This window comes from Gobio gobio (genome assembly GCF_949357685.1).
Source record: "Gobio gobio genome assembly, chromosome: 16".
In the NCBI taxonomy this organism is placed as follows: domain Eukaryota; kingdom Metazoa; phylum Chordata; class Actinopteri; order Cypriniformes; family Gobionidae; genus Gobio; species Gobio gobio.
In genome coordinates this window covers 46463606-46478951 of record NC_137109.1, presented here as the reverse complement: position 1 = coordinate 46478951, position 15346 = coordinate 46463606, and the positions used below count along the sequence as shown (strand labels likewise).

General features: G+C 38.3%; 1 protein-coding gene across 2 annotated transcripts; it reads left to right on the top strand.

The window, feature by feature from the left end:
- Positions 1-251: 251 nt before the first annotated feature.
- On the top strand, positions 252-15074 carry bscl2l (BSCL2 lipid droplet biogenesis associated, seipin, like). Of its 2 annotated transcripts, XM_079838420.1 has the most exons (9): positions 252-453; positions 560-938; positions 4716-4797; positions 5378-5521; positions 11305-11439; positions 11656-11753; positions 11838-11967; positions 13996-14077; positions 14348-15074. In XM_079838420.1, exons 2-9 carry the CDS (start codon positions 673-675, stop codon positions 14587-14589), a joined length of 1179 nt encoding a protein of 392 aa, XP_079694546.1. In that variant the 5' UTR covers positions 252-453; positions 560-672; the 3' UTR covers positions 14590-15074. The 2 variants fall into 2 exon arrangements, with proteins under 2 accessions (XP_079694546.1, XP_079694545.1); XM_079838419.1 differs by having other exon boundaries at positions 270-938.
- Positions 15075-15346: the final 272 nt, after the last annotated feature.

The window sequence follows — 15346 nt, the reverse complement described above, 5'->3', positions numbered from 1 at the left end:
GTGCATCCAATGGATTTGTGGTTGCATGCTAATCTTGAAGTGTTGTTGTGTATCCAACCTTGCAAAGCAGTTACATGGCCACATGTTATTCTCACAAAATGACTGCTGTTTTTGCTTGGTTGGCTGTTACCAATTGTACTGCAAGGTCATCAAGATACACATATTTTTAATAGAAGGATTCGTCTTGGATATTTCATACCCCTTGTATTTCCTAACAGCTCTCCTTGTCCTTTGCCTCACATGCTGGTCATGAGTCCCAGTGTCGTCCCACTGGACTCCAGCTGTTCTTCAGACGGTCCGTTTTTTTTTTCCAGGAACCAACAGTATCACAGTCCATTACAGCAGAAACATTCATTAAAAAGAGCTTGTTCATTGATTCAGATGAATCAAAGTCAGACGTCAGAGCTTCAAGGGCAGAGGAAAAGAACTCGAAAATGAGAACATGAGCTGGTGGTGAGAAATGAGATTCAAGTGAGATGAGATTCAAGTGGAGATTCAATTCTGGTGGTGAGCGTTTTTTCTGAGTAACGAAGAAGGTTCTGGTGTGTTATTTTTGTAGATGGTCAAACATTAAGCAGTGAGAACAGGGGAACACAGCTGAAACCGAAAGGGAAGAGGAAGTGGTTGTGAAAGACATTTCTGAGATAGCAGCGCAAAAGCAAGTAAATCTCGATGAACATGCACCCCAGTATGGACGAGTTCAGTTCAGAGGATTCTGGTGTTCAAGATGTGGGACCTCAAATCAACGGGCTGGTGGTCCAGATCCTGGAGAGGGTGTCTGTGCTGCTGGTGCGGGTCAGACAGAAGGTTCTGGAAATAGCTCTTCTGATCTGTGTGATTCTGCTGTTGTTCTGGGTGGCTTTGTTCCTCTACGGCAGTTTCTATTATTCCTTTATGCCCACAGCCAATTTCATCACACCTGTCCACTTCTTCTACAGGTGAGATGATCCGTTTTTAAAGTATAAAGTATAAATGCAATGATAAACTAGATCAGTTTTGTTTATGTTTTAAGCATAAACCTCATTAAACTATGTTAGATATCTTCTTACAAGGAAACACCTTTTTCTTGCACCACTTACAATATCTTTATTCATGTTTTAAGCACAAAATGGTTATATGCATTATATATATATATATATATATATATATATATATATATATACACACACACACACATTAAATATGTTTCTCAGATTCTCAGATAAAAGCATTTGCGCCCTAATAATCTCACATTTCAGATGAGAAAATCTCAAACTACTCAGATTTGATAAAATGCCAACATCTGCAATCAAAACCCAGGGATCTCAGTGTACTGTAAACTCTTTATTTAATAAAACTTTATTTGAGCTAGGTTATATATGATATCCATATTTTACATTTTATAAGTTTATATTCTCACTGTGTCTATTTTTTGTTTGTTTATTATTTAAAACTGTAAAGTCTGGCATATGATCTAATTTTGATCTAAAATCATCGCATTTATTTAAATGGATCAGTTTATTGGTTATAATTTATTGGGAATAGTTAAAGGGTTACTTCAGTGATTTAGCATTAGGCTTTGTATCAGTAGAAACCCGGTAGTATATTCGAATTATGGTACTTTCCCCCCTCATGTCCCCCTGAGACGAGAGAATTATGCAGTTTATTTCTGGAAAAAATCCTCAGATGATGCAAATATCGTAATTTTGCGTCATCTGAGGATTTTTTTGGCCAGAGGCTAGAGACTACAGCCAGTAGTAGGAGCTGTTCTGCATGTTATCAACCCGCCCACAGGAGAGAGATATAGGTCGGGCATTCATAACGGAGCGGTGCGGAGCAAAGTGAGTGTTTCAACTTTTCAATGAATTCCTTTGAAAGTTAAGCTTCCGTATAGCCTGGTTAAAACCAGACCATTCTCAGTAGTAACTGAGTTATGGTCTGGCAAAGCTTCATAGACAAATCATTTCCAAAGGGGCGTCACCAACGGGCGTCGCTCAAATGCCTCTCGGCGCAATTGGATAGACCTAAAACCAATCAGAGCGATGAGGGAGATGACGTATGCAGAGCGACGGAGAAACAGCTGAGACTCTGGCCGTTTCTCAATATGCGTTCTTGTCTGTACTTGTGTTCTCAAATAGGAAATGTCCCCGGTTTCCATTTCAGAAATCTGGTCACTTTACCTAAACCACATATTAATGTTTAATATATTATTTTTAAAATGTAAACGAAAAGCAATTTTATTATAAATATATAAGATAATCAATGTAGGCCTAGCTACGCGTTGCCTGAACCACATTCGTGTTTAAGATTTTTTTAAATTAATTTTTTTTATGAAATGAGGCAGTGGTGTTTTATGACATATTTCGTACGCAAACTTCTGACTTGCGTCCGTGACTTGCCAAGTTTGACTCCAGAGAACGAACTCCCGAGGACGGGAGGACACTAGTCCGCCTACTATGCTAATGGACAAGCAGCGTTCTTGACAGTATCACTCGGTATATATTTGTATATGTAGTGCAGGCAATGCATATTATCTTCAATGCATGTTTATAACAAAACTAAATATAAAAAAACCCAGCCTCTTTTCGTTTACAATAAAAAAAAACACACACACATAATATAGGCATAATATAGGCTATGATTATCACTGTAATAAATGACATAAAACACAGTCTCTTTTTGTTAAATGTCAGTTTATGTGTGATCATCAATAGCAATTCTAAAAGTAAAAGGTATAAGAAGCTATACAATAAATAAAGCAATTCAGTCAAAGTCAGCGCTAGGAGACAACAACGGTAAAGTTTAATATCGTAAAAATATAAAGTTATGAAACTTCACTTTGCCCTCAGACAAAACGATCTGTCTGGGAACAAATTATAGATTAATGAGAGCAAAGATCAGCCGTTAGATCTACACAAGACGAGACGAATCATATCTTATGTTTAACCACTACAGAGACATCAGAGCCAGCGGCAGGCGGCAGAAGGACTGGCCGAGGAAAGGCGCCTCTCGGTGGGGGGTTAATGAGCGATTGAGCGCCGCTGAACCACTGGAGTTCACAACTCCGAAAACGGCAGATAAAATTTTTAAAAAGGCGCTCTCTTTATAAATAAACCACAGATTTGAGCTTGAAACAACTACATTCTCACCTGAAAAGGACTTAAAACTATATTTTGTAAAACATTAACACTACCAGAGGGCTCTCGCTAAGACCCATTCGTTTAGCCACCAAAGGGCCAAGCTGGTATCAGACTTTTGCCAAATCCAGTCGGTAAGACAGCGATAACATCTTTTTCAGATATGAAGGCTTCGAGTGTTGTTCTTTGCTCGGGTCTTAACGAAAATGAAAAGTTTAAATCGCTTAAAACAGACGCGATAGCTGATTCGAACGAGTGATGCTCCACGGCGGCAAATCTGCTTCAACGTCGCTGCGCTGTCATCATCGTGTAAAGCCCGCCCCAACGTTTCTAATTGGTGCCGCGATTTCTAGGGATTAGAAATGGGCTTGAATGGGCTCTTTGCCAGACTACTTGCAGAGTAAATCTAAATTTGCCGGAAGTTGTCTGGGTTTTCCTAGGCTAGCTTCCATAGGCATGATCTGAAAACGCGACAGACTGGACACGTGTCATAAATGACAGCCGCGCTTACCTCAGCTCTGCTCAGCTCTTCTCTCGTGATGAATGAAATCTGACTCCTGCTGCGTGTGTGGCGTGACTTTAGTTTGGCTCACTCACACTTTATTGAAAAGACACGTTCAGTTTTTAATTGTAGTGTTTATTCTCTAATTGAAGGAAATTATTTTATTACTATGAAAATCAAAATGACGGTGGGGCGGTGCCACGGTGGGCAAGAGATGTAACCAGTAGCCGTGGCTTTGGGAGTGGCCTCGTAGGGCAGTGAAGCAAGTGCATTCTGGGAGTTGTTGTCTTTCATCCACATGAGACAAAAATAAATGTACTGTCTTTTCTCAGTCTAGAAGGCACCAAATTCAAAAATTATTTCACATTTCTACTACATAAATGACCCAGTTTAAATACACATTCATCTTCCCAGCACTGAAGTGCCCCTTTAATGGAACAGTTATTATTAACTTTAGACAAAATATATATTAAAAGCAAATTCCATTTATGCTCGTAGTATAATTTAGGAGAATGTGGAGCTTCTCCTAAGCTTCTCCTAAGGAAAAAACAGCTCAATTTAATTAAGAGACCCAAACTGAGCAAAAATATGCAATTTGGTACAGATGGATGAAAAGTAAGATGAAATTCTGATAGTTTGAAATGTAAATCAATGAGTCTACTTTCATAAAACACAGAAATATCAGTTGTCACTCTATATACAATTATATTTCAAAGCTTAGTTTTATGAGCAAAGTTATGTAGTTTTAATTGTGTGTGTGTACAATTGAAAAAAAAAATGAGCCACTTTTATGGTGCTTTCTCTTATAGAGGTAAGTCATACAAAAGACACGTGAATCACAAGTTGAAGGGGGGCAGTTTTACTTGTTGCTAAAAAAGTATGAACTATCAATTCGATGACAGAAGCCATGTAGTAGATTGTGTACCACATTTTTCAGCAAAATTTTGACACGTTGATCATTTAGAGTCCTTAGAAATGTAGAAAGTAGGCTTTATAAGGTGAAATCGATGCTGAAATGTCACAGAATCAGCCTACATACATCGTTTTTTGATGTCTGCATTCTGCTTGTTCATGTCAAATGTGTTTCTGATCTCCAGGACTGATTGTCCATCTCATCATCACCCTATGTGTTCTTTCCCTGTGGCTAATGTCTCTTTACTGAAAAATGGAAAACATCAGGTGACCATCCTTGATCTAATCCTTAAACTTTTTAATATCCTTTCAAATTAATGATTTTTCTGGTTAACTTTTATTGCTGAGTTTATGTAAATGAGAAAATGAATGACAAAAGCAGGCTATATTCTTACTTGCTTACTGTTCAATACAGGCCTATTATTCTTTATAGTATGTGAAACTGTGCAAAGTAGGCCTGTGCGATAGTATTTCAAACACCAGCATATGCTGCATTGTTGTCATATGACCTCACTACATTGCATGTTTATCTCAGTGGTTTTTAGTTATGATAAAAATATAACATCTTAGTCCAATTTCGTGCAAAAATGACTTTTTGGTGTTTTGATCAAATAAGAAAGAAAGACGTTCAAAATCATGTCAGACATCGCTTCTGGTTTTTCTCAGTGCTGTACAGTGGGCTCAGTTTGTTTACTGCACATAGCGTGCACTCATTGGGAGATTCCAGAATATTTGCATATTGTGCACAGTGGCATATTTACAAAATTTGATTGGTAGGCTATATCATTTCATATTCCATATTCATATTCCATGCTGTTTTTTTTGCTTTTCTCTTTCCTGCCTACAGGTAATGACGTACGGCCAGCCCTATCAGATCACACTACAACTGGAAATGCCAGAGTCTCCAGCCAATCAGGAGCTGGGAATGTTCCTAGTGAAAATCGCTCCCTATTCTAAAGCTGGAAAGATTGTTGACGTATCAACACGTGCTGTAAGTGCATGAACTAGGAAACAGTGATACACATGAAAATGTGTTTTTATGATAAAAGTTGTCAATCAAGTAAGTAATAATTGACGACGGGACGTTGAATTATTAGAAAATAATGCACACCCGAGGTGGTAATGCGGCCACGACGCGAAGCGGGTATGCATCATTTTCTATTAATTCGATGGACCAGTATACCTCAAGACATTGTTCCTATGTTATATTTCAAGACATTTGTCAGGTTTTTTTTTTCTTAAAACACTCTAATTTCGTACTCATCTCATCCCAAGCCTCCATTGCAAATTCCAAAACTTTGTTTTAGAGCTAACGGAAGCTTGAGCCATTGATTAATGTCTAATTTCTTTCTTCTGCTGAACACAAAAGAAGACATTTGGAAGAATGTCAGTAACCAAACAGTTCATGGGCTCCACTGACTTCCATAGTATGGGGAAAAAGAATACTATGGAAGTCAATAGGGCACATCAACTGTTTGGTTACCGACATTCTTCCAAATATCTTCTTTTGTGTTCAGCAGTTTGAAACAACTTGAGGGTGAGTAAATTATGAGTTTTTTTACGGTCTATGGGTTAACCCAATTTAGCCTGTGTAGAATCACTTTTGCCGCTCGACAGAGCAAGATATATAGAAAAACTGAGCCGTATTGTGTCAGATTGTCCATACAGTATCTGTGACTGATAAATGACCCAATGGAATCAATGGCCAAAGGTGCCATTTTCTCATCAAAATACATACCCATATAGGTATGACAAGCCAACTTCATAAATCACCCAGTCTTTCCATGAAGACATTAATTCAGTGTTCCTGAATTTAATGACTTGACTTGGACTCGCGAACAACTGACCTGAGACTTGACTCGAGACTTGACTTGGACTTGAAGACTTGGACTTTTGTATTTTGGGCCGGCATTCCCGATTGCTTTCTCTATTTCCTACCCCACATGACAGCACGAAAACACCACCTTGTACTACTCATTCATTCACAAATATGGGCTGCAGCAGCAAATATCACAAAACATTTCTAAACACACCAAGCCAGCGAGCGCGTGACGCATCTGAAGGCACGCAAATTCATCACCCATTAGAAAACTGCTGTTAAATAAATTAGCAACAAATAGTAACAATATAGTCACACCTTACCTTACAAAACTTTGTCATTTAATTTGAAAAGCAATCAATTAATCCAAAGGGAAACTGTGGTGTTGCACAGCAGCAGAGGCTTACTTGCGGTCCATTTTCAAGAAGTACATATTTCCATGTCCCTTTCATATTTTTTTCCAAAGTAGGCTATTTGCTAACACATGTATATAATCCAGATTTACCAAATTAATTAGCATCTGGATTGCACGAACACTTTCAAACGCAATTTATGACCCTGTCCGACTAATTTCCACAAACGGAATACACAGATGGAAATGTCCTTCATTGTGTCGTTTACTGTAACGCTTGTCTATTCACAGGTTTTGTTATCGCCGGCGCTCACTGGAAGACTACATTATATATTTTGTGTGCTTTATTATGCAATTTTAAAGTAAAATAAATCTGTTTTGATAGTTCAATACACTGTTAATTATAACAACTAGCTGAAAAAAAATATTGCTAAAAATAGAACAAAGACTTGACTTGACTAGGACCCTAAAGACTTGAGACGTGACTTGAGACTTGACTTGGACCTCAAAGACTTGAGACTTGAATTGAGACTTGACTTGGACCTCAAAGACTTGAGACTTGACTTGGACCTCAAAGACTTGAGACTTGACTTGGACCTCAAAGACTTGAGACTTGACTTGACTTGGACCTCAAAGACTTGAGACTTGACTTGGACTTGGACCTCAAAGACTTGACTTGACTTGGACCTCAAAGACTTGAGACTTGACTTGAACTTGGACCTCAAAGTTCTTGAGACTTGATTTGACTTGACTTGGACCTCAGAGATTTGACTTGGACCTCAGAGACTTGAGACTTGACTTGGATTTGGACTTGGACCTCAGAGACTTGAGACTTGACTTGGACCTCAGAGACTTGAGACTTGACTTGGACCTCAGAGACTTGAGACTTGACTTTGATTTGGACTTGGACCTCAAAGACTTGAGACTTGACTTGGACCTCAAAGACTTGAGACTTGACTTGGACCTCAAAGACTTGAGACTTGACTTGACCTCAAAGACTTGAGACTTGACTTGACTTGACTTGGAACTCAGACTTGAGACTTGACTTGACTTGGACCTCAGAGACTTGAGACTTGACTTGGACTTGGACAGACTTGAGACTTGACTTGACTTGACTTGACTTGGAACTCAGACTTGAGACTTGACTTGACTTGACTTGGACCTCAGAGACTTAAGACTTGACTTGGACTTGGACAGATTTGAGACTTGACTTGACTTGGACCTCAAAGACTTGAGACTTGACTTGGACTTGGACCTCAAAGACTTGAGACTTGACTTGGACTTGGACAGACTTGAGACTTGACTTGGACTTGGACCTCAAAGATTTGACACTTGACTTGGACTTGGACCTCAAAGACTTGACTTGACTTGGACTTCAAAGTTCTTGAGACTTGATTTGACTTGACTTGGACCTCAGAGACTTGAGATTTGACTTGGACCTCAGACACTTGATACTTGACTTGGACCTCAGAGACTTGAGACTTGGACCTCAGAGACTTGAGACTTGGACCTCAGAGACTTGAGACTTGACTTGGATTTGGACTTGGACCTCAAAGACTTAAGACTTGACTTGGACCTCAAAGACTTGAGACTTGACTTGGACCTCAAAGACTTGAGACTTGACTTGACTTGACCTCAAAGACTTGAGACTTGACTTGACTTGGAACTCAGACTTGAGACTTGACTTGACTTGACCTCAAAGACTTGAGACTTGACTTGACTTGGACCTCAAAGACTTGAGACTTGACTTGACTTGACTTGGAACTCAGACTTGAGACTTGACTTGGACCTCAAAGACTTGAGACTTGACTTGACTTGGACCTCAAAGACTTGAGACTTGACTTGAACCTCAAAGACTTGAGACTTGACTTGACTTGGACCTCAAAGACTTGAGACTTGACTTGACTTGACTTGACTTGGAACTCAGACTTGAGACTTGACTTGGACCTCAAAGACTTGACTTGACTTGGACCTCAAAGACTTGAGACTTGACTTGACTTGACTTGACCTCAAAGACTTGAGACTTGACTTGACTTGGAACTCAGACTTGAGACTTGACTTGGACCTCAAAGACTTGAGACTTGACTTGAACCTCAAAGACTTGAGACTTGACTTGACTTGGACCTCAAAGTCTTGAGACTTGACTTGGACCTCAAAGACTTGAGACTTGACTTGGACCTCAAAAATTTGAGACTTGACTTGACTTGACTTGGACCTCAAAGACTTGAGACTTGACTTGGACCTCAAAAATTTGAGACTTGACTTGACTTGACTTGGACCTCAAAGACTTGAGACTTGACTTGGACCTCAAAGACTTGAGACTTGACTTGGACCTCAAAGACCTGAGACTTAACTTAACTTAACTTGACTTGGACCTCAAAGACTTGAGACTTGACTTGACTTGGACCTCAAAGACTTGAGACTTGACTTGACTTGACTTGGGCCTCAAAGACTTGAGACTTGACTTGGACCTCAAAGACTTGAGACTTGACTTGACTTGACTTGACTTGGACCTCAAAGACCTGAGACTTGACTTAACTTAACTTAACTTAACTTAACTTAACTTAACTTAACTTGACTTGACTTGACTTGACTTGACTTGACTTGATTTGACTTGACTTGACATGGACCTCAAAGACTTGAGACTTGACTTGAAGAGTTCGGTTGCAAAACGCGATAAACGCCATTTTTTGACATTTGGGTTTTATTATTGGAAATCACTGTTTAGATGTACCTTAATCTATGTGTGAATTGCTGCCATTAATAAGATTTAAAAATGTACATTTTAAGCCTACTACAAAATGTATTTTTTCACAAAACGCGATATCCGCCAGCCCAGTTTCTTTACAAAGTGCGATATAGAACGTTCTGCTGCGCGAGCTCAGGATGTCACGCGAGGAGAGAGTCACCGCCGGTGAAGTGCTCCGAGTTTGCTCAGTGATTTAACGATAATATCAAAACAAAAAACATATTTTTAAAAAGAGGATTCAATAGGCTAACTAAACATTTACCATTTAATTGTTTATACTGTATGCGAGCTGTCAGTCACGTAGGCTACGTCACTGATCAACAGCTGTCTGTCAGTCAGAGAATCAAAGCTTCAGAGTCAAGCTAACGTTATGAATTTCGATGACGGATTGGAGCCGGTCATTCCAGCTGCTGTTGGGAGAAAGAGGAAGGCATCTAAAGAAAATCATCAAAGGGAGAAGACAAACGGGCAAGGCATTCAGGGGAGGGAAAACATTCAAAGATGAATTGTGGTCATCGTGCGACTGCGAGTAATGTTGGTCTGTGTCATGCCGACAAACTGTCAGATGAAGATGTAGCCTTCAACTTCACAAAAATGTATAAAAACGCTTCAAAAGTGGACCAGGATAACATTGATTCACTAGCTTTTCTTAATGGTATTACAGTAGTAGAATATAGCCTAAGGTGGATATAGCGTTTTGCAAAAAAAAAAAAAAAAATAGTTATGTTGTGTATGTTCTGGCCAAAACTAACTCGGAATCTTATTATTATTAATCAATCTTTGTATATACTATTCCATATATTTAATGATGTATTGGTTTTTTTAACCAATTTAAGATGTTTGACAATGTTAAGATAAATATGTTGCATTTTGGCATGGTTTTTGACTTATTTATGAACTATTTATGGACATAAAATTAAATAAAAAATATCCTGGATTTGAAGAATATTGTGTCCCTGGCCTTCACTGAGCTCAAGTAATAGTTTAATGTACAAAAAATTGTGAATGAACTTCACTGTTGATGTCTTAAATAATAATGTCAAATAACCAACATTTCTCAAAATGGATATATCTCATTTTGCAACGAAACTCTTCACTTGGACCTCAAAGACTTGAGACTTGACTTGGACCTCAAAGACTTGACTTAACTTAACTTGACTTGACTTGGAGCTCAAAGACTTGAGACTTGACTTGACTTGGACCTCAAAGACTTGAGACTTGACTTGACTTGGACCTCAAAGACTTGAGACTTGACTTGGACTTGGACCTCAAAGACTTGAAACTTGACTTGGACCGCAGGGACTTGTGAACATGTCTGCCCCGTAGTATAAATTATTTTAATGTTTGACATAAAAGAATAGTTCACCCAAAAAGTTAAATGTCTGTAAGCATTTACTCACCTGGACATTATTTACTCAATTACATTTACAATTACATTATTTACTATATCAAATGGCTTTAGAAGACATGGAATATAATACACAAGTCATATGTATCATATGAACTAATTTTGGACATTTTCTTTGGGAATGAATTGTGTACTAGAACAAAATATATACGTACATTCAAGTCATTCAAGTAAAAAAACGTTTACAATAAATTAGCTTCAGAAGTCATGTGAGCCACTTTTATGGTGCTTTCTCTTATAGAGGTAAGTCATACAGGTTTTGAACCACATGAGGTTGAGTAAATGATGACAAGATTTTCATTGTGAGATGAACTATCCCTTTAAGTAACTGTTGCAAACTATAGGTTCTCCAAGATAAGCTTCATGCGCTTTCTGAACCCATTTAGGACATCTTGTTTCACAATGCTGCAGCTGTGTTTTCGCATTTTTCTCTCTCTATCTCTCAGGCGATGCTCCATTATCGCTCCTCTCTTCTTCAGACTCTGGGCACATTGGTCTTCTCCCCCATGTTGTTAACAGGAGCATCGGAGCAGAAACAGTCAATCATAGTGGAGCTGTACTCTGAGTTCAAAGATGATTCTGTGAGTTATGATTCTGAACACCCTAGCAACTGCATAGCAACGCACTGACAACCACCCACAACACATTGTGCCACAGATTTTAGTATACACAAGAACTTCACATTTTCTTCACAAAGTGATTTTTTTTTTTATTATAGTGGAAATAAAAAGTCCTCCAGTATATGAGCTGTGGAACAAACCACATACTCTGTAAAGTTGTCTCTTTTCTCCATTCAGTACAAACCCATTGTTGGTGCTGCAATTGAAATCCATTCCCAGAATATTCAGATCTACAGAGCACATCTCTACATCTTTGCTCACTTTACAGGCATCAGGTTTGTGTTTGTGTATTCTTGAGATTTACTCAAGAATAAAATCCTAGTATTCTTCACCCAGGCATGTCTCTCTGATCTGCACAGGTACCTGCTGTATCACTTCCCCCTGATGTCAGCACTGATTGGAGTGATGAGTAACTTTACTTTCCTCAGTTTGATCAGCGTTCTCAGCTTCCTGCAGTTTAATCTGAGTAGTCGCAGGAAACCTGGAAAGGTGCGCGGTTCTAAAATTATCTATCTATCTATCTATCTATCTATCTATCTATCTATCTATCTATCTATCTATCTATCTATCTATCTATCTATCTATCTATCTATCTATCTATCTATCTATCTATCTATCTATCTATCTATCTATCTATCTATCTATCTATCTATCTATCTATCTATCTATCTATCTATCTATCTGTCTATCTATCTATCTATCTGTCTGTCTGTCTGTCTGTCTGTGTCGATCGATCGTCTGTCTGTCTGTCTGTCTGTCTGTCTATCTATCTATCTATCTATCTATCGTCTGTCTGTCTGTCTGTGTCGATCGATCGTCTGTCTATCTATCTATCGTTCTATCGATCGTCTGTCTGTCTGTCTGTCTGTCTGTCTGTCTGTCTGTCTGTCTATCTATCTATCTGTCGTTCTATCGATTGTCTGTCTGTCTGTCTGTCTATATATCTATCGTTCTATCGATCGTCTGTCTGTCTGTCTGTCTGTATATCTATCATCTTTCTGTCTGTCTGTCTGTCTGTCTATCTCTCTGTCTGTCTGTCTGTCGTTCTATCTATCTATCTATCTATCTATCTATCTATCTATCTATCTATCTATCTATCTATCTATCTATCTATCTATCTATCTATCTATCTATCTATCTATCTGTCTGTCTGTCTGTCTGTCTATGTCTGTCTGTCTGTCTGTCTGTCTGTCTGTCTGTCTGTCTGTCGTTCTATCTATCTATCTATCTATCTATCTATCTATCTATCTATCTATCTATCTATCTATCTATCTATCTATCTATCTATCTATCTATCTATCTATCTATCTATCTATCTATCTATCTATCTATCTATCTATCTATCTATCGTCTGTCTGTCTGTCTGTCTGTCTGTCGATCGTCTGTCTGTCTGTCTGTCTGTCTGTCTGTCTGTCTGTCTGTCTGTCTGTCTGTCTGTCTGTCTATCTATCTATCGTCTGTCTGTCTGTCTGTCTGTCTGTCGATCGATCGTCTGTCTGTCTGTCGATCGATCGATCGTCTGTCTGTCTGTCTGTCTGTCTATCTATCTATCTATCTATCTATCTATCGTCTGTCTGTCTATCTATTTATCGTTCTATCAATCGTCTGTTTGTCTGTCTGTCTGTCTATCTATCTATCTATCTATCTATCTATCTATCTATCTATCTATCTATCTATCTATCTATCTATCTATCTATCTATCTATCTATCTATCTATCTATCTGTCGTTCTATCGATCGTCTGTCTGTCTGTCTATCTATCTATCTATCTATCTATCTATCTATCTATCTATCTATCTATCTATCTATCTATCTATCTATCTATCTATCTATCTATCTATCTATCTATCTATCTATCTATCTATCTATCTATCTATCTATCTATCTATCTATCTATCTGTCTGTCTGTCTGTCTGTCTGTCTGTCTGTCTGTCTGTCTGTCTGTCTGTCTGTCTGTCTGTCTGTCTGTCTGTCTGTCTGTCTGTCTGTCTGTCTGTCTATCGTTGTATAAAAATATCTATGTAGTGGTGAGACTGCAGTGAAAACCAAACCCAATTGTCTTCAAAGTATTTTATTTTAGCAAGAAGGCCATTCACATACAGACATCAGAGTTTTCTGCGGCAGCCTCACCCAGTGCAGGCTGCCTAATATACTTCTCACACCTCTCACCCTGCTGTTTTCCTGTTATGTCGATTGAAGATAAGGAGACAAAAACATCTCTTATTCTCTTGGTCCAAGACAGAGGAGCCACTTCTAAGAAACAGCAGGATTTAGACATATAACACCTTTGGTTGCAAAGACACTTTCAGCTGACATTTGAAATGGCACACAGTAATTTTCACCTAAGATCAGATGTTTGTTGTCATGCAAGCACATAAATTACATTTACATAAAGCAAAATTAATTGCCACTACTATCTATCTAGGCCATCCATCCGTCCATCCATCCATCCATCCATCTATCCGTCCATCTATCTACTGTACTATACATTTTTCACACAGTATTTTCCTTGCTTCAGACGTATATACAACAAGAAGAATTCAATGAGCCAGATGACCTGGATGATCAGGCTGAACCCCAGGATGAAGGAAATGCACCAGGTGAAGCTCATGTACTGTTTCAAACCAATTGCAACTGCAGTAATAAAGTGTAAAATCCTAGAATTAATTTAGGAAATATTCTTTAGGAATAGTTCACCTATAGATTAAAATAACTCACATCATTAATGCGCATTAAAATCAAGAAAGCATGTAAATATGAAAGCCTAGTTTAGCAGATAGCAGTGGTTCATAAACCTTGACTGCGACTCATTGATCTAATTCTGTGAACAGCCGCTACAACACACTTGTTGGATTCCCCCATTTTTATAGAAAATGTTGACACCAGGGAGTGCAATTCTGTGGAGTTGGAAGAATCCATTCCAGACATGGGGGTGGAGGAGAGTGACGACTCTAGGGAACTCGCTGCGGATGAACCCATCTGTGAGGCTCGGAATGAAGAAATGATTTTGAGGCGCAGGCATTTATCACAGGACATGTTAGAGTCTTCTCAAGCATTAACAGACACCATAGATAAAAATTACTATCGTGTTGGTGTCTGCACAAGCTTGTAGAGAGGGAATGGAGCCATCTTCTAAATGAGGGTAAAGGTTATGAAGAGCAAAGGCCACCACCAACTTGACTTGGTAACAATTTCCTTGTTTAAAAAAATATAAACTTTATGCTAGCCCAAAATAATCACTTGTAGGCCAATCATTATGTCAAAGACAAGCACATTTATATTGTTTCCTCAGTATTGACATAACCTATATATATCCAAACTGTTCCAGAAGTATCCTTTGTTGTGGAATATATAATATAATAACAACACTGAAAACAGCGAGACTGTGTCAATAATCATCCCAAGGGGAAGAATGGCATTTGGTTGCGGTGTATGTCTGGAAAATGACATTATTAATTTGCATTCATTTACATGCATTCCTCTTGGAAACACAAAGACAACCAGATAAATATCTATTGGTTGTGTATACAGAAAGAGCTGAGGATATGACTTTACTGAAGTTTATTTGTGGACATTTATAATTGTGACTTTAATGTGAAAAAAAAATAAAGTTGAAAAAATATACATCATGGTATACTGTCTTTAATTTACACTGATTTTACATATAAAAATATTATACTGTATAATAATTACAAAACAACTCAAAATTAAATTACAATTTGGAGCAAGACGTACAAATCAAGTAATAGAATCTGTAATTTATGGTAGATGTTACAAAGAGCACGGTGCCAGCTACACCAAAGTTATGGGCTTAATTCCCAGGAAATGTGCATACTGATAAAACAAAAAAGCATCTGCCAAATGGAAAC